At 39.1% G+C, this 20,066-nt stretch overlaps 1 protein-coding gene across 1 annotated transcript in view; it reads left to right on the top strand.

The window, feature by feature from the left end:
- The window catches only part of syngap1b (synaptic Ras GTPase activating protein 1b), a 132,313-nt gene that overhangs the window by 38,425 nt on the left and 73,822 nt on the right, over positions 1–20,066 (top strand). Inside the window, exon 3 of the mRNA XM_078251763.1 lies at positions 264–369. Within this exon, the coding sequence (XP_078107889.1) occupies positions 264–369 (106 nt within the window). The remainder of the gene's footprint in view (positions 1–263; positions 370–20,066) is intronic.

The following is a 20,066-nucleotide window of genomic DNA, read 5'->3' on the forward strand; positions in this document are numbered from 1 at the left end:
ATAATTTAAGTCTGTTCTTAAACAAAAAAAAAAAAGTCTTCTGACCATAAAATGCTAAGTTAAATTTAGCCTCAGCGTTTTTTTTTATCATCACAGCGTGAACACAGTGTTTTCTGTGAGAAAGAAGAAGAGAAGGACAAACAGTTTATCTTGTGTATTCATAATTTGTACAGTCAGGAGTGTGTGTTTGTGTACTAACCTTGTGCGCTCTCTCTCTCTCTCTCTCTCTCTCTCTCTCTCTCTCTCTCTCTCTCTCTGTGCAGGTACACCCTTTGCTGATGCGCGAGAGGCGCTCAGAGTCTCACAGGAACAAGCTACTGCGGCGGACAGTCAGCGTTCCTGTTGAGGGAAGGCACCATCCCGAGATGGGTGAGCAGACAAACCTTTAAACAGCTTTACTGTAAATCCAAAGTGTTCTAATCAAGGTCCAACCAACAGTTATTTTCTGTTTTGTCTCACTTCAAATTATATCAAAACCCATTAAATACATTTAGGACACTCTTGAACATGCCAGCCTGAAGTATATGCTTGACTTTACAGAACATATGTTGGGTGATGCCCTGGATGTGTCTTAACTTTATTTAAACTTTTCTTCCTTCTTGTCTATTTTTGATTTAAAAAACAAAAAAACATCACCTGGATTACTTTCGGTCAGCTTGCTTATAATAATAGGACAGTTGCATAGCAACGGCAATGATGTAAAGCTCTTTGCATCCTTTGAGCCATTACTTTCTGTGTTACCACAGTAGCAAAGCTCACAGCAGTGCTCTGCATCTCATCTGACACGGTCTTACAGCAGCTGTTTTCTTTCTACCAAGCTATTCTTTTGTGAGGACGGGTGATTGATCAGTTATCTTGCTTTGAAATGAAATGAATGTATTGGTACCTTGATAATCATGCAAATGATATTTTGAGTTCTGTGTCTCTTTATTTCCTCCTCAATCTATAAAGAAGTTTTATTTTCTCACTCTTCTTTCTCATTTTCCTGTCTGCTTTTATATGGCTGTAGTGTCCTTTTAAACTCTACTCTGACTCTATGAAACTGACCCTCTGATAGCTGACTTCCTCGGTTTGTTTTGCCTGACTCAGTCTCTCTGGGCCCTCTACAAATGTCCCGCTCAGTTTCTCCCTCTTCCTTCACCCTCCACCTCTCCGTCTCACTCAGCTATTTTAAGGACCTCCCTTGTGACGTCCTCCATCTATGATTCTGCCATTGCTGCCACCTCAGCAGTTGTGCTGAGTCAACTGGATAAATATTCCCCTCTGTTTTCATATGAGCGGCTCTCTGCACTCGAAGCAGTCAAGCACTGACACATCAGTTGACATGTGCTGACACAGCAATGCCAGTTCATATAGCCAAGTGTATTGTAAATGCATATGTTAGCATGCTACGCTACAGGCTATAATGCATTGACACCATTATGGACCATCTGTGGTGACAGCTCCCAAAGAGCTACAAGAGATTAATGCGTCCCAGGCAATTAGTAATTATCAGATCAACAAAAATGTAAATGGAGGTTGTCATAAGGCCACAGTTATAGATTAAGTCTACATGTAGCTACATGAGCTATTCTATACAATACCTGACATATTACATTAAGCTGACGAAGGTTCAGTGACGGTACTAATTCAGTGTGAAGAGGTGTTTAGTGTGCATCAAGATAGTTTAAGTCATTGTATGAAAACTAATTATATCAAATTTCCTTTTATGGAATAGTGCAAATTGTGGATTTATGTCACATTTAAGGTGCCGTCTAATTGGAGGTATGTGCTGCACTGGTGCTGCACAGTGGCCAGCCGATCACCCTGTGGGCAGTTTCTCATTTTCAATATTAGTATCTGTATTAGGAGTTGACTAATAAAGCCCAAGCTTGGGCTCACTTTGTTTGACATTTTGGAAAAAACACCCATTTGCCAAGAATTAGATGAGGAGATTGATACCAGTCTCATATCTGTACGCTAAAATATAAAGCTACCTTAAGTAACTGGTTAGCACAGACTGGAAACGGAGAACTGCTAGCCTGGCTCTTTTTCAAAGGCATCAATATCGGCATGCTTTATGTTGAACCTTTAGTTGCTGCATCTTATTAAAATATAGCTGTGTGCTCCAGATCTCATCTTTCCAGATCCTGTAATAAAATCTGCATATCAGCACCTCGTGAAGTAATTAACACTTTATATCTTCTTTGTTTAATTGTACAAAAACTTAGAAGGGTGAGGTGGAGTGGTGAGTCTCAGGCTGCTATATCTGTCTGTCTTTATTTAGATAATTTGATTCAGTGTGCATTGAGGCTATTCATATACTTCTAAATGAGGCTTCCATTAAGCATGTTTTGGAAACATTTAGGACCATTCATTCCTTTCCAAAATAAAAGACATGGCCTCGCTTTCATCAATAGATTTAAATTCTGTCCGTTCAGAATATTTCCATGTTCTGAGAGAAGATTAAACTGTAGCTACTGCAGCTTGTCTGTGTGTTTGTGACAACATTAATACGTCACCCTTGATTCATTATTCATCAGAGGGGTAAAAGCCTGCATTTTTCACAAGATATTGATGAATGGAGACATTTGACAACAATCCCAGCTGGATGCCTGATGTAGTGACACACTCAGATGGAAGATATTGGGCTCCACATTCAATATGAGATTAGTCAAAAACATAACGCCTCAATAGGTTTTTTCACTCTCACTTCACTGTCGCTGTCATATCAAGCGATGCAGATGCATTCATTTTGCTCTCTTTCACTTCTCTGTACCTTTAAGGTTCCAAAAAACATTTTAAGTTGAGGAGCCAATTATCGCATAATGGAGATATTAATTTTGCTGGATAATTACAGTGCAGAATAAGCATTTTATGTAAATATAAGGCTTAATTAACCTGTCATGATTGTGACAGGGGGAAATGACTTTTCTTGGCTAGACAAAAACGTATTTCTTCCTCTTGTGTTTGTTTTATGTTTGGTTGCACACTACTGAGAATTAATTATATTACAAAATGACTACCTTAGTACTTATTGTATAGGATTACTCTACTTATGAGTGATCAAAATGTAGATGTCACATTGTGTTTGTGATAGTGCTTCAGTTCAGTTGTACAATGGATTTCTTTGCATGGAGATTACAGTCCAACTGATAATAGATTTCTGATGCTGATTCCATATTTAATATTCATCTGATAATGATGAATTGACTGATATTTAAGTTTAAGGTTTTTTTGTTTTTTTTAGCATAAACGCATAACTTGAACAACGATTTTGGCAAGGATTCCCCAAAATTGGATTTTTACAGAGTTGTGGCAAAAAATGTATTCTGCAGAATATTTTACAGTTAACAACAATAGATATTGTCATAAAAAGAGGACATTCCTTCTCTCTCTTTTCCCTTCATTGGTTATATGGCCAACTGTATTGTAATGTCAGGATCAGGACAGCTGGATGTGAGTTGAGGACACTTTTTTTCAACTATTTCCATAGGATTATGAGATCTTATCCTACAGTCCTTCATATTTCAATACAAATTGTTGGTATCAGATCCACAGTGGGCAAACAAAAAGAAAGCATTCACATTCTCCTCCCTCTCTCCATCATTAACCTCTCCAGAAAGTCATGTGATAATCCCCACTAATGAATTTGGCCTTTAATGTTTTGTGTTCAAGTTGTAAATTGACTTCATCTAAGTCTGCTCTGTTATTAGAGGAACCTTATTATCTGAATGACTTAGCCACAGGGAGAAACAAATCGCAGCACTACCAAGCTGATTGGTTGTTAACTTCGGCTGAATAGTTTTTCAGCAACAGTGGTTTAAACATACTGGACTTCTCCTCAGTTTGTCCTTGTAGATCTCACTTATTCCTTCAGCCACCTCAGCTTAGCAGACAGTCGTGATAAAGCAGGCTCAACTGAGCATTTGTTCCAGTGCCTTTTACAATGTGTGACCTTCATACAATATGCTACAGTGTATTTCTGCAGGGATTCTGCATTCTGAGCATACTGCACCTTTTTTCAGTGTTTGCTTTTAGAATTTGTTCAAGATTTAGATATAAATAATACACTATCAGCATGGATGCTAGATTTTGAACCTCCTCGAGAATGATGTCACGAAAACCGATACTTGCGATACCTTTCGGTTCTAAAATGACAAAACACCGACGATGTCCATTTATTTGAAGCACCGTGAGCGCAGATGCCAGTTAGCAGCATTGGTGCAGCGCCTCTTCTGGAACCGATGGGGGCAGTATAAGCTTCAGAGTGTTCCAGGGACCTATCTTTTGAAAAAATATGAACGAGAGTCAACGGAGATAGATTCTACCCGACCTAAAAAACTGTCCAGAGACGTTACAAACTCCGGGTAAATATTGGAGATGTATTTGAAAGATGGAGACAGCTTAGAGCCCAGCTGAGTTGGCTAATTTTTTCCTCCTGAACAGGTAAGCATTAGCTTCAGGCTAATTTATCACGGCTACAAGGGACGGGCATTTCATGTCATTTCAACATCTGTGTACTCACATTGAATTACATAGCTAGAGTACCCGAGTTGGTTACTCGCAAAACAATTGAGACACAGCCAGTAAAGTGATCCCGACTGGTCCTGGCTAACGCCGCCATGCTAACCCTGCTAACGTTACCAGAGGACCAGGTATGCGTACAACGTGTAGCCTGTTCAGGGGCCGTAGCCGACAACGGTGAGTTATTTTAAGCCAAGAGGGGGGGCTGTAAATCGGAAAGAGAGGACCGTGAGTTTGCAGTGTGTTTAGCTATTCTAAGCCAATAAAGTGTGTCTTGCGTGTGGAGAGGACGGCAAGGTTGATGTGTTTTTAGCGGTTCCTACCGTAATTCTAAGCCCTCTCATCTGGTGGAAAATGAATGGAGGCACAATACCTCAACTTGCAGAATTTGTAAGGAGGTATCTCTGCATTACGGCTTCAAGCTGTGCTTCCGAAAGGGTCTTCAGTGTCTCAGGAATCATTGTCAGTCCAAGACGTTCCCGACTTACCCAAGACCATGTTGACATGTTAGTTTTCCTCTGTGAAACTTTGAACTAGCCAAGAAAAGGTGTGAAATGCTGTGAAAAATTATGCAATTTTGCCAATACCATGTTCATCTTGTTCGCTGAATGGCTGCACTGCTATATCCACTGTTTTGTTTTGCACTGTACCTTTTGAAAAGATGCCTAGAAGTCTGGAATGTGTCTGCGGACACTAGTTGTTGCACTATGACCATTGATTGCACTTTATTATGTTGTTCTATGCTCTATTGCACATTTTTAGTTTTGTATGTCTTGTTATGACATTTTGATATTTTTCAAATATTTTAATAAAGAAGTTCATGTTTCAAGTTCAAGTACATGGAATCTTAGAAAATCATTATTTTTTTTTGGTATTGAAATTAACATCGAGAATCGTGTAATTTTACTGGTATTGGCACCGACTACTGAATTTTTGGTATCGTGGCACCCGTACTCCTAACCTTATACTGTCATTCTCCCCATCCAGCACTTTTTATTCTGTCTCACCACACAACCTTTACCCTGTTCCCTCCCTGCTCCACAGTCCTGACACCATCCCACTCCACTCATTAATTGATTAATATGATTTGTATTTTGTGAAATGTTGCGTAATGTGAAATAATGTCTGTGTGTGTATTGTGTTTTAATGTGATGTTGTATATTGTATTGTCACAAGACATATTGTAGGACCCCAGGAAGAATAGCTTTTAGCTTATGCTGAAGCTAATGGGGATCCAAATAAAACAAAACAAACTCACCCACTGCTACATGTTCCCTCCAAAAAAGAGGAGGATAAAACAATGACACTGTAATGAAAGGTGTTAGACTTTCCACTGTTAGTTTTGAGATGAGTATTATGAGTCATTCCAATCTGTCATCCCAGGAAGACTTAAACATAACATACAGCAGATGATTTCGCTGCATTAGTTTGGTTTCTGTCTTTTAAGGCAAACTTAGGGAGAATGAGGTACAAAAAAAGCAACCACATTGTATCAGATAGCATTATCGGCTTATTCACAGTTTGAATTTTCTGTTTCCCATAATACATGTAGACTTGGGTCTGACCTATGGCTTGGCGACACATTGAATTAAGTTAAATTTCTGTTTTTGCATGATGTGTAAAATGTCTACATTGTGAAAACCGAGTCATAACATCAAGCACAAAAAGGTTACTTTTAGTCAAAAACATAAAGATAGCCCGCTGTCTTGAGTCACAAACTAAATCCTCATGGTGACTAGTTGCACAATATATATATATATATATATTAGGGCTGTCAAATGATTACATTTTCTTAATCGCGATTAATCGTTGAATTTCTATAGTTAATCACGCTTAATCATGTTTTATCACATGATTAAAATTCTATTATTTTGAATTTCACAACAGTTTTTAAGTACATATTAACAATGGAAAGCAATTCTTACCAGTGGATCTTGATTGGGAATCAAATGAATACAAAGAAAATGACTTTATGAACTTGATTTTAAGATTTGTATTTGTTTATTATATATTTAATCAAGTCACACATTTGAATCTAGAGTCAATATTAGTGTTGGGTATTGTTTGGTTTGGATACCGGTGCTAAGACCGTACTTTTAAAACGGTACCGGTGCCTTAACGGTGCCTGAACCGATTGTTAAAAAACAGAAGGGTACTAAACAGCTGGCGACATTAAAGAACGGCTTGTTTATTGCTAAGGCCACATCGTCAACATTAATATAGCGGTTGAATGACAAAAACGACCAGATGGGAAAAGGGCATTTAACAACAACTTTGAATGCACCATGAGGCTGTAAATTACCAGTTTCATTGAACGCACCGTCTGTGTTTTTCCGACAACGGCAGCTGCAGATTGTTACATCCCGGTGTTGAATCCTCTACAGTGAAACACAGTCAAACTTTACACCGTTTAGCGTTAGCTGTCAGCATTGTAACCGTGTTTAATCCAGCTACTAGCTAGCGGTAGGCTAACTTTAGCTGCTGTCGAGTATAGTGTTAACTAGCGTCACATGCAGCAATGTTTCTGTTGCCTGTAACGTCTGTTTCAGAGCATCAGAGAGAAGTGCTCTTATTGTAAGTGCAATGATAAGTTAAAGTCCAATAAGTACTTTATTAAACCATATGAATGTGTGTCCCAGGCCAGGATAGGAAATTAACTAACATTGTAAAGATCAACAAGCCACTGACAATGACAGATATGTTCATATTTGATTCATTCAATAAATTATTATTTTGTGTCTTAAATCCACCAGCCATTTTCATTTCATACAAACATTTGCAGCATCTTGAGCCTTTTTGGTAAGGTTCCTAGGAAATCTCAGCCTAGAGTAATTAATAGTAATAATTATTATTCTACCCAAAACAAGTTTCCTTTTTATTTATTTATTTTATTTTTAAGAGCTATACAAAAAAATTGCAACTTTTTTGCAACAACTCATGTGTTATGGTGCGCATTCACCAGTGTTTTTGTTGTTGTTGTGGTGCACGTAGGCTACTCCTGATTTTGTCAGTCATCTCATCTCTTATATGCAGTGGCGTAATGAGCCAACACCGGGCCCCTATGCAGGATTATCAAGGCGGGCCCCCCTACTACAGCACGTGATGACAGCGCAATGTCCACGAGTAGGCTACCATGAATAGGACAGGGTAGGATCATAGAGACACAGTAATTCCTGTTTTTCACCTTTTTATGAGGCAAAAAAAAAAAACTGGCTGGTAAAAAGTCACTGTGGCAGGTGGATTTAAAAATCCACCTGCCACAGTGGCTGGTGGTCAAAAAAGTTAACTTCATGCCCTGGTTACGACATGACATTTATTTGGAGTGATACTATTGCTGTTGCTGTGTTTCTTATTGCATAGCTGATCGATGTGCAGATTGTTTAATATTACTTGTGCAGCCACGTGTTGATATTCAGGTTGTGTTAGGGCAATTTGCTAGCAACCAACGTGCAATGCCAGTAAACAGACTAGCGCTGTGGAGCCACGTGCTTAGCTATTAAAGGTGTATTACACTGTGCTCCGTTATGAATAATTGTGCTGTAATAGATGTGGCTTATTCTCAGTTTGTGTTACTGAGCAATATGTTACATTTATGTTAATTATTACAGATAAATGAATGTAATTCTTAGTATTGTTTCTTGTTATATGCTGGTGGCTATAACATTTAGTTTTGGTAAAGATGTTCATAGTAAGTCAGATGCTTATTAATGTGCATCATTATTTGCTTATATTTCAGAACCACATCCAACTTCACATGTAATGTCAAATACAACTTCATAGTTAACTTCATTTTCGAGTTGTAAATAAATCTTCCTGGTTCTCAAAGTCAGACATCTCTGGTTCAAGTTCTTACCGGACACCCTACAGCGGGCCGGTGTTTCAGTAGCCAGTTTTCAATAGTTTTTACAAGCCTATTGCCTATATTTTTGTAATATAATAAACACCATTACACTTTTTGAAACTATTTCAGCTTGTGTAGGCCTATCAGTGCTTTCTGAACATATTGAACACTCTTTTAAAAATACCGCGATAATACCGAAAACTGTGATAATTTTGGTCACTATAACCGTGAGGTTAAATTTTCATACCGTTACATCCCTAATCTCTGGTAACGAGACTTTCAGTCTGTCCCTGCCTGCTGGGTAGCTATCGCTAGCTAGCATCAGTCTACAGATATCATGCTGATGTCAAGAAGCACAAACAGCAGGACCAGATAAATTACTTTGCAAACTGTTCTGCTCTAATCTGTCCAGAAACTAGTTCCCTGTGCTCTACATAGCTGAAGCATTTATAGCTGTGTGGGATAACCTTTATTTTTTTTTAATATGCATACCAATGACAGTCTTTCAAGTGGAGCCAGTGTTTTATTATTCTTGCTTAACTGTCTTGCATCCCACATCTGATCATTGTTTTGCCAAAATAGACCACCTGTCTGAGCTTTGCAGCTTCAAGGGCAATAACACAATGCAAAAGTAGTGTTATTTAGCTGTATTTTGCAGAGTTGCAGACCAAACTACTAAGGCATGAATGTATAGCCAGCACCTAAATGGATTTTGCTGGTTTGAGAATTTTGCACAGCTGGATTTATGGATGTGTTATGTGTTTCCCTCTGTGATGCACGTGTCTTCACTGGAATCCATTGAAGAAGGAAAATACAAACCTTACAAAATTGCAAGACTACAGAGGGTGCATGTTTGATACTTTTAGTTTTAGGTATTGCTGCAGTATCACCTTAAAAGTCCTTTGACATGCTGCTTTTTGGATGCTTTTATTTAGGCCTTAGTGGTCCCCTAATACTGTATCTGAAGTCACTTTCCCGAAATTCAGCCCTGGTGCAGAATTACTGCCACTAGAGCCAGTCCCACAATGAGCTTTACTTAGGATGTGCCATTTCTGTGTCTGTAGCTTTAAATGCTATTGAGGAGGAGGGGGGGCAAGGTGGAGGGTGGGGGTGTGGATTTGACCAACTGCCACTTTGCTCGTTTGAAAGCCATGATGTCTCTCTCTCTCTCATGGGCGGGCCAAATTCTCTGGGCGTGCAAAGCAGAGAAAGGGGAGGTAACCTTCCTCCTTATGACGTCATAAAGGGAAGATTCCAGATCGGCCCATTTGAGCTTTCATTTTCTCAAAGGCAGAGCAGGATACCCAGAGCTTGGTTTACATCTGTCACCATTTCTAGCCACTGGGGGACCATAGGCAGGCTAGGGAAACTCATATTAATGTTAAAAAACCTCATACATTTTCATGCCATGGGACCTTTAAAGTGATGCATGTGTTTGTGAGTGCATATGTGTTTTTGCTTCTTAATGTTTGTGTGTTGTTTCTTTTGTGGTAATACCTGGTATTACCTAAAATATCTGAAAATGACAAATGTGGTACCTACAGAATGAAATATTAAAGCAGGCATGAAACTCAAAATGCCATTGTTGGATCCTATCCTATCTTGTTAGTATACCAACTCTATGCTGCTAACCTGACAGAAGTCACAGTGCTGTATTCTGACCTAGAAGTCACTACTAAATTTCTGTTGATGAGTGAGCCTTACATACGTATAGACGTGTAGACTCAACGTTGATTTTGAGTGCTTCGCTACAGCCGACCTTTTGCGTCTGTGATTGTAATGTGCAGTACAATTAGCACAACCAGCAAAATTACATTACTCTCAAAATCCTTTTCTTGTTAAATCGACCTAAGAAAGAGCTGCCAACCTGAGCTGAGCCCTCTGTCATGGATTTGAATGGTCTTAGTGAGGGCTGGAAAACTGTCGGGCTGTAAGTGTAGTTGTTCAGTTTTTATTCTGATTTCGAACAATCTGAAAAACCTGATTGATTTATTAAGTAGGTCCAGGAAAAGTCACAAAGGGACATTTTGAAAGATATTTTTCTGCCTTTTTAGTATTAAACTGTATCATGAAGAAAAGCTGGATTAAAAAACAAATTTACAGTCTATCGCTATCGCTATGTGATACAGACCAGGTTAATTAGCTGCTTCAGTGTCTTGCTCAGCGATAAGAGTTCATTTAGAGTGTTATGACAATAGAGGCATTTTGCGCCAGTGTGAGCTGGAGTAGCAGTGTTACTGTGGAGGGTGACAGTTTATAAAGCTTGTGATTCAATCCCTGGGAAAAGTGAAAATCTGGCCCTAAGAAGCCCGGGCTTGTGTTTAGAGAGATTTGCTGCATCATCTCCCTGTCTTGCCTTTGGAACTGCGAATGAATACAAATGGTTTGCTACACTGTTGTGTTTGGCTTTTGATGAACGTGGACCCAGAGGCCTGCTGACAACGTATGCAGTACTTTACGAAGCTGCACGTCCGCTGGCTTTGATCGATAGACTGTCTAAGTAATGCTGCACTTTGCTTAACTGTTTTATATGTACTGATTATTTAACTGAGTTGCATATTTTAGCTTATGCAAACAATGACTCATTATAATACTGGGAATCATAGAGAGTATCCTCTTGGAATCAAAGGCTTGGTGTCACTTGGCTATCTTTGTATTGTATAGTTTTTGGTCTTTGCCTTTGTTCCTCTTCACCATGGACTCTCCACAGGTTTGAGACAGTTAAATCAAAGCAAAAGTACCAAACTGTTTATATGTAATATGAATCTACCCAAAGAATTAGCATCTATAATTCTGACATCTTCGACTTTTACTCTGTGTGTGTGTGTGTGTGTGTGTGTGTGTGTGTGTGTCTTACAGAGCTGCTAAAGTGACTCTGTCTTGTTTTTCATAGTATGTATAAATAAAAATAAGACCTGAGCTGACACTCAAACGCAACTGATGCTAACTACACACACTTGCAGCTTTTTGGAGTGTCTGTCTAATTATCTAAATAAACTAGGAGGGACTTGTTGTAGGAGAGTTGTAGTCTATTCAACTGGAAATTTTGCCATGGGGTATGGAATTTTTGTGAAATACTTTAGATGTATTCCTTAGCTGTGAAATCATTACTGAACAACTGTATTCACCTGTGCATCAAAGGCTAAAACTTAAAATTGAGTAGTCTTAAACAACATTGTGAGGGCAGAGCTTTACATTCGAACATCCAAGGTCTTTCTCAGTTGAGACGAGATATCAGTCCTCCTCCAGTGTTTGGGTGGGTGGTTACAGTCAGATGGAGCGACATTGAATTTTTCTGACATTATTAGAAAACAGCTAAAGATGAAGACATTTCTGATATTTCAGACGGAACCTTCTGGCCACCTGAGTGACAATCAGTTTTCCTTCACTTCTTTCTTGATTGTGTTTGCTCACAGTTGGCAGGTTGAGATAATATCGCAGGGCACTCTTAACACCATGCATTGAGACTTTTATGCAAAATGATATGTAAATGGGATGATTATGTAACATGGAATGGCTTTCTGAGTGATATACCTCGTGGGCTGGTGTGACATAACAGACAGCTATATTATCATACCTTTACAACATGCATAAAGTGAAAAATAGCGAGAGAAAGCAAGTGGCCCGGCCTCAGTTTGAGTGACAGTTGGCCACCAGCTCAGCGCATACGAAGGTCTTTAGCTCTCCAAAACTGCAGTTCTTAGTCAGCTTCAGGTGTGGTAGTCAGCTTACACACACACACACACACACACACACACACACACACACACACACTCTGAGCATCCCCCCGGCTCTTCAGTCCATGTGGACTGCTTCTATCCGCCATGCAACGATGAGAGGATTTAAAGCCTCTGTGAAAGGGTCATCAAATATCACCAAAAGCTACTTCTCTTCAAAGTGTTTGAAACAGATGATTTCAGAGCAGTCCACCTGTGTTTGATGTGTTTAGGCTGCATACATCATTAGTGAAGTACCCATATATCTATATAGTATCATATATAGTATCTGCATTCATTAGTTTTCTATAAATGTTCCAGGAATATGTCTTGATTTCGTTGGCACTGAGAGATGCTGACAGTTTCATCACAACACTTCGCTCATTGATCCTCACAGTGCGTGAATATCACTGATCTGCAAGCTCAATGATCAATTAAATGCTGGTGATCTACACCAGTGATTCTCCACCATGAGTACTTGTAACCAAGTCAGGATGTTCTCCACGTGTTTGCGTGGGTTTCCTCCGGGTGCTCCGGTTTCTTCCCACCATAAAGACATGCATGCTAGGTAATTAGGACTACAGTTGAAAATTAGCCGACTGGCTAACACTGGCGCATTTACAGAAATGTTGATTAATGTGCATTGTCCTAATCGAATAAACTTACAAACTTAAGTGGGTACTATTGCAGTTGCCAAAGGGTACGAGAAAGTGTTTCTTGCCCTGTCTTGCAATGTTGCCATGTTCCCAGATCTCAGCAGTTACTTTGAGTAACAAAACAACTGATAGAAATGATGGCCGAATTCAAAAAAATAAGATCCAAGTTGAAATTAACCAGAATTAACCTTAAAAACCAGATGTTGATTAGGGGTGCACCGATCTGATATTAAGATCGGATATCGGCCCCGATATTGACAAAATAGCTGGATCGGGGATCGGAAAATTTAACAGATCCACGGGCCGATCCACTTTTTTTTTCTTCCCTCCGTCGCAGCACTAGGACCCCTGTTAACTGCGTACCCTTCTCACTCCCCTTTAGGACCCCCTCGAAAACGAGATGGTGCATCTCAAGGGGTTACTCCTAATAAAGAAATTTTCAACGCTCATAGTAGTAACTTTATAACACAACAATTAATAACCCACAACTAACTTTCTTTAAAAGGATAAAACACCATAGCACATAACAATTTGTGACTTAAACAGTTTCTAACACAAATAATTTTACATTTACAAATGTAGCTATACCGCCGAACGGCATGTTGGGTAACATTATAGCTGCTAGCTAGCCAGGTAGCACACCACAGTCTGTTAAGCTAGGAGAGGCTCCGGTCGCTACTGCACATTCAAGAACAGAGAAGAAAGTTAGATGATGAAGAAAGACCGGCGATACACCAGAACAACGTATGCTCAAGAGAGGAGCCGTCTGTTGTTGCAAGGTTTTTTGTTTCTAAAAAATCGGAATAATGTTGTTGCCCGTCGCTCTAACGTTACTCGGCCGTGCTAACGTTACAGTGCTAACGCTACAGTGCTAATGTGAAAGACTTGTCACTTCAAGCATGCAGCGGAGAAACATAATGAATGCAATCCAACTACGGTCGCGCTACAGACCGTTGAGAAAGACGGGTTCAGAGCAATGATTAAAACACTGGATATAAAGTGCCCATATTATGAAAAAAACACTTTTTCTGGGATTTGGGGTGTTATTTTGTGTCTCTGGTGCTTCCACACGCATACAAACTTTGAAAAAAATCCATCCATGCTGTTTTGAGTGAGATACGGTTTCTGAATGTGTCCTGCCTTCAGTCTCCGGGTGAGTTGAGCTAACCGCAACCGTTAGCTCATAGCGTTAGCATGCTAACGCTAGCATACTACCTCGTTCTCAATAGCAAAGCACTGCTACAACACACACAAGTTCACCATAATCTACAAAAGAACTACTTACATGTGCGCCCTCATTTAGAAGTCTCCCAGCTAATCCTGCCTTGTAACTGACCGAAGTTGGAGAAACAGCCTTTCTTTTACTGTCTATAGAGCTAGCTAGCTGACATGATCTACATCTGAGCTACTGTGCATGTGCCAGTGCAATCACAGATAGTACAGAAGAAGAAAAAGAAAGAAGGTCTCACTCTGTAGCTAAAACAGAGACCAGGTGAAAAGAGGATCTGCAGCAGTGAGAGAGAGCTGTGCAGTACAACAAAAATATGGTGTTTTTTGAAAATTAAACCATGTAAACCTATTCTGGTACAACCTTAAAATACAATTATGAACCTGAAAATGAGCATAATATGGGCGCTTTAAGATGCCTTACCTCGCTGAAATATGTCCGCCAACCTACAAACATTATTCAAACAGCGAAGGAGGCTGACAGCGGAGCTACCACTACAACCACACTACAACCTAACTTACCTGTGGCCAAGGCAGTGTTTATACAACTAGCTTACAACTATTTTGTTTTGAAAGGGAAACAATGTTAAAGTTGTTTGTATGTGTATTCATTCGATTTGAGTTTATTTTACTACTTTGCAGTTTGCAGAAAAAAAAATAGTTTAGATTCAACTGTTTCATGGATTCTCCTTCATATAACGTTATTGTATAATGTTGATGAGCCAAGCAAACCCTTTAGTAATCAAAGCTTTGTGATATTCTATGTACTCCTGACAGTAGAATAAGCCATTATAAACCTATATAAAGGCCCATTATTATTTATTTAAATTTATTTTAAGAAGTTTGATTACATTATATATATATTGTTTTTTTAAATAACAAATAAATAATCAATACATTACATCTATGTTATTTTGTCTTAGTTAGGAAAGTAATGTTTAGTTAGGACAGTCTGGTGCCTTTAGTCTCTTCCACATGGTGGAAGGAAGGTATAAGGTGCAAAAGGTATACAGTTTATTATTAATTCAACAACAGTATTGGATCGGTATCGGGTATCGACAGATACACAAAGCCCTGGCATCGGTATCGGGACCGAAAAAGTCGGATCGGTGAATCCCTAATGTTGATATCTACAGACCAAGCACGGTATTATTATATTATATTTGGTCTGCTAATACTTCCCCGTTGGCATCAAAAATGTCTTCATGACACTTTCAGTCAGACATCAAATGCCTGCACATATGCCACATCAGACCACATCACCTCATCTGACAATTTCCCCTGGGGTGTCATTATTTAATCTGCATATATTCTCTCATACAGCTGGTTAATAAGTTTCTCCCCCAGGGCTCAAACTAGTCAGCAACGAACACCAGACAAGATGGCAGTCATTTTCTTACTGCAGTTTTCTTCTTTTATAGTTTTAGCTGAGTGCATGTGCTCAGTGACAACCTGCTTCACACGGAGTTACACACATTCACACCTGGCAGATGCCAAGAAAAACCAGTCTTTTACTGTTGGGCACTTCACAGCTCTTCAGGCAGAGTTTTGGGGTGAAGTGTGATGTTCAGGCTCATCTCAACAGTAGCTGCAGGTGTGGGAGCGTGTCTCATTCACTGCCCTACATTTTACCCAAATGTTCTTGCTTTTCCACACATTCAGACCTACAGAGTGTGTGTTAGCGTATTATGAGTGAGAGATCAAAGTACATTGCATAAAAAGTATGGGGTATATTCAGTATAAATAGGTCTGAAATGTGTAAATGCAATATTGTAGAGCCTCTCGACTGATGCTGGATATCAGTCCAGCCTGCATATTACCAACACTAGAAGCCATTAGTTTGTAGTACAGCTTTTGTTTTCAGTCATATACTGTAGTAATATATTGGCAACTGCTGTTAACTTGTTTGCTACAATTTTAATCAGAATATCTCCCTAATGTTCCTCATCAAAAGCTTCATTCAACACAAACAATATACTATATCAAATGAAAGCTCTCTGTGAGATCTTTTCAGTGCCAAAAGGACACAACTGAAATGATGACCCATAGGTTATTATTAAAAGAAAACTGAAAGGCATAACAGTAAGCATCGTGGGTAGAGCATGCTAACAACACGTAAGTCAAAATGTCTGGGAGAAAAGCATGGCCAAACATTATATATATATATATATATATATATATATATATATATATATATATATATATATATATATATATATATATTTTACAACAGAGGAGGTATTAATGATTTTGATAGAAGCTGAAGATATAATAGCAGTGTGCATAATGTAGCTCCAAATCCTGATGTGTATTGGATGCACGGTAGTGTCAAGCATCAAAGAAACAAAACACAGGCACTCTGTTTTGTTTCTTTGATGGAAGATGAACCAGATTCATTATAGATGATCTTGATAGAAAGGTAAATTCTTTTATATTTCTCTCACTCAACATTGGCATGCTAACAGCCTGAGCATGCTAGGAACATGATCACATAATTTTCAGTAGCCTATCTAGACTAATATTAGATGAATGAAAATAGCTTAATATTAATATTCCTATTAAAGGACAATTCCGGCGCAAAGTGAACCTAAGGGTTAATAACATATGTGCACCGAATCGAACGTTCTCTGGGATCTGTTTTCATGCTAATCGAATGTGTTAACCGGTGTTTAGCTGCTAACGCTAGCTTTCGGGACACAGGGTAAATCACTATTTCTATACCACTAACAAGGCTCAAAATAGCACCACACTTCAATGGTAGCATAATGAGGGTCCCTAAATGCAAACCGAAGCATTGAGAACTTTGTAAGTGTACAGACAGTTTATTACAAAGATAGATTATAAAGACCGTAGCGTTAATGTTTACATGTGGCCGCCATCTTGGATAACAGTCATGACCAGTCGAACGACAAACTCCGTGCAACCAGTAACCAGTAACATAGCTCAAACACAGCGTTTGTGATTCGATTGGTCATGACTGTTATCGAAGATGGCGGCTGCATGTAAACATTAATGCTACTGTCTTTATAATCTATCTTTGTATTAAACTGTCCGCAGTGTTGTGCCTGAACGCGTTCATTGAACGATAGTTCAAGAACTCGTTCATAGTTTGGGCGAACGTGAACTGAACGTACTGTATTACTGCCTGATGAACGTTACTGTGAACTAACAGTTGAGATCAACAGGAACATATGTTGATGGATTATCACAGACTGGTATAAGTCAAAGTTTAGTCAGGATACTGTTTTGAAACCATTTCAATTTTTTCAATTTAAGCCAATAATCACACTTGTTGTCCTCCCGGGTCTGTTTTGGCTATTAATAAAGCATAAAGTATAAATTATCACCCAATTCTATTTTACACCTTCTAGACAACTTCATTCCAACTCATTACCACTAGTTTTACACTTATTTTTGGAATTGATGGTGAATAAACTTCATTTACATGAAATAATACCTAATTCTGGGGTAAAATAAGCATAAATTATGAATTATTTTCATTATAGTTAGGATCAGATGAATCTATGTTTGTGGACAATCACTGACTGGTATATATTAGTGATTTGTCAGGATACTGGTTTGAAACCATTTTATTATTTTTAATGGCAGCCAATAATCACAGCTGGTGTCTTCCAGGGTCAAAAGTGACCTAGTCTGCTTTGCTTGTTTATAAAGCATAGGCAGTTATAATTAATCACTCAATTCTGTGTTACCACTTTTATCCAACTTCATTCCAACTCATCACAACTAGTTTTACACTTATTCTTTTCTATTTATGGTCAACAGACCTAATTTACATGACATTATACCTACTTTCTGAGTAAAATGAGTTGAGATCATTAGTTGTTTTGGATTAATGGCTGGTATGTGACAATTATTATATCCCCAGGTTAAAATTAACTGATGCAATAGTATTCACAAACAACGGAGAGCTACCAAAATGGAAAAAACTAATTTACAGAAAATTGTGTGTGTGTGTGTGTGAATGTGTGTGTCTGTGTACATTCTTATGTCAGGACAGCTCAATAGTGTGATATATTGCAGGTCTCAGCTGTGTGTGTGTGTGGGTGTGGGTGTGGATGTGCACGCATGTGTGTGCGTGCATGTGCACGTCTGCGTGTACATGTGTGTGCGTGTTCATCTGCTGAAAAGAACAGTAGTGTGATCCATTGCCCTATGCAACGGGTGTGTGTGTGTGTGTGTGTGTGTGTGTGTGCGTGCGTGCGTGCATGTTCATGTCCTGAAAAGCACAATAGTGTGATCTTTTGCAGGTCTCAGCTACTGTGTGTGTGTGTGTGTGTACTGTGTGTGTGTGTGCATGCGAGCATGTGCTGAAAATCACAATAGTGTGATCTTTTACAGGTCTCAGCTACTGTGTGTGGGTGTGTGTGTGTGTGTGTGTGTGTGTGTGCGTGCGTTCGTGCGTGCGTGCGTGCATGTTCATGTGCTGAAAAGCACAATAGTGTGATCTTTTACAGGTCTCAGCTACTGTGTGTGTGTGTGTGTGTGTGTGCACGCGATCATGTGCGCGTGTGTCTGTGCGTGTTCATCTGCTGAAAATCATAATGATCCTTTGCCCAATTTCAGTATGTTGTGTTTGTGTGTTTGTGTGTGTGTGTGTGTGAATGCATGTGCGCCCACATGTGTACCTGTGCATGTTTGTTGTCCGTGTGTGTCTGTGTGTGTGTTTGGGTGCATTTCTATGTGCTGGAAAGCACAATAATGTGATGGGGGTGGGGGGAGATGTGTGTGTGGGTGTTTGTGTGTCTTCGCATGTGCATTCATGTACGTGTGTGTGTGTGTGTTCATCTGCTTTAAAGCGCAATAGTGCCCCATTGCACCACCGGGTCAAAATTGACCCGGGAAGACCACTAATGCTATAAATAATATAATAACATTAAATAAAAACACCCAGAATTCAATGAAAGTAGTGCTCATTGATTTTACTTGCGAAGAACATCATTGGGAACCACCCATGTTATTTTTGGTTAATTTGGTTGAAATAAATCCATATTTCTGATAAAGAAACTTTGAAAACGGGTCAAATTTGACCCGAAGACAACAAGAAGGTTAACTTCGTTCAGTAGGGTACCAGATTTCTTTAGAGCCTTCCAGGCGAAAACCTGGCTAAAACACACCGTAAACAGGCCTTAATATGTAGCGGAAAAAACACCCAATCTGGCAACACCAGCCACCAGTGTCTCACCGCCGCATGCGTCATCAAAGCAAAAAGCAGCATGGAGGCGACACAGCAGCAAGGAGGCGTCGTATGATCATTTAAACGAGTTTTATGACAAGGTCGGTGACGATGGGAAAAATCTTACATTTTTGTGCAAACTTTGCCTGCCAGCTTTCAAAAAGAAAATCCGCACTTCAGTCACATCCACAGCACTCCTGAAACAGCACATTGAACTGAAGCACCCGGCTAGCCTTCAAGGTATGTGCAAGCAAATAAATCTGACGCATCGTTTCAGTGTTAAAACTGATAAAATAATTGCTGTCTGTGGTTCTATATGGGCTGTGGCAATAATTTTGAAAAATAATAGCTCGCAGCAACATATGAAAAAAGAACTATGAACTAGTTCATTTTTGGAACTGTGAACTTAGTTCAAAATTTTGAAGTATGAACTATGAACTGAACTAGTTCATTTTAAAATGTGTGAACTGAACTTTTAACTAGTTCATGTAGAAAGTGAACTTTCCCAACACTGACTGACTGTACACTTACAAAGTTCTCAATGCTTCGGTTTGCATGTAGGAAGCCTCTTTATGCTACCGTTTAAGTGTGGTGCTATTTTGAGCCTTGTTAGTAGTGTTGAAATAGTGATTTACCCTGTGCCCCGAAAACTAAACACCGGTTTGTGGTAACTAGTTTCAAGCTAGAGACTTATTCGATTAGCATGAAAACAGATCCCAGAGAACGTTTGACTCGGTACACATGTTATTAACCCCTAGGTTCATTTTGCGCTGGAATTGTCCTTTAAATGGTTAGGCTTCTAGATTCAAAATTTTTTAATTTTTAAAACCTAAGAGCATAAACTAGCCAGAATGAGCTGTGGCTTTGGTTAAATTTAGCCTATGAATACTATGAGTACCCTGTAATGCATACATGCCATGTAC

This window comes from Sander vitreus, chromosome 6 (genome assembly GCF_031162955.1).
Source record: "Sander vitreus isolate 19-12246 chromosome 6, sanVit1, whole genome shotgun sequence".
Classification (NCBI taxonomy): domain Eukaryota; kingdom Metazoa; phylum Chordata; class Actinopteri; order Perciformes; family Percidae; genus Sander; species Sander vitreus.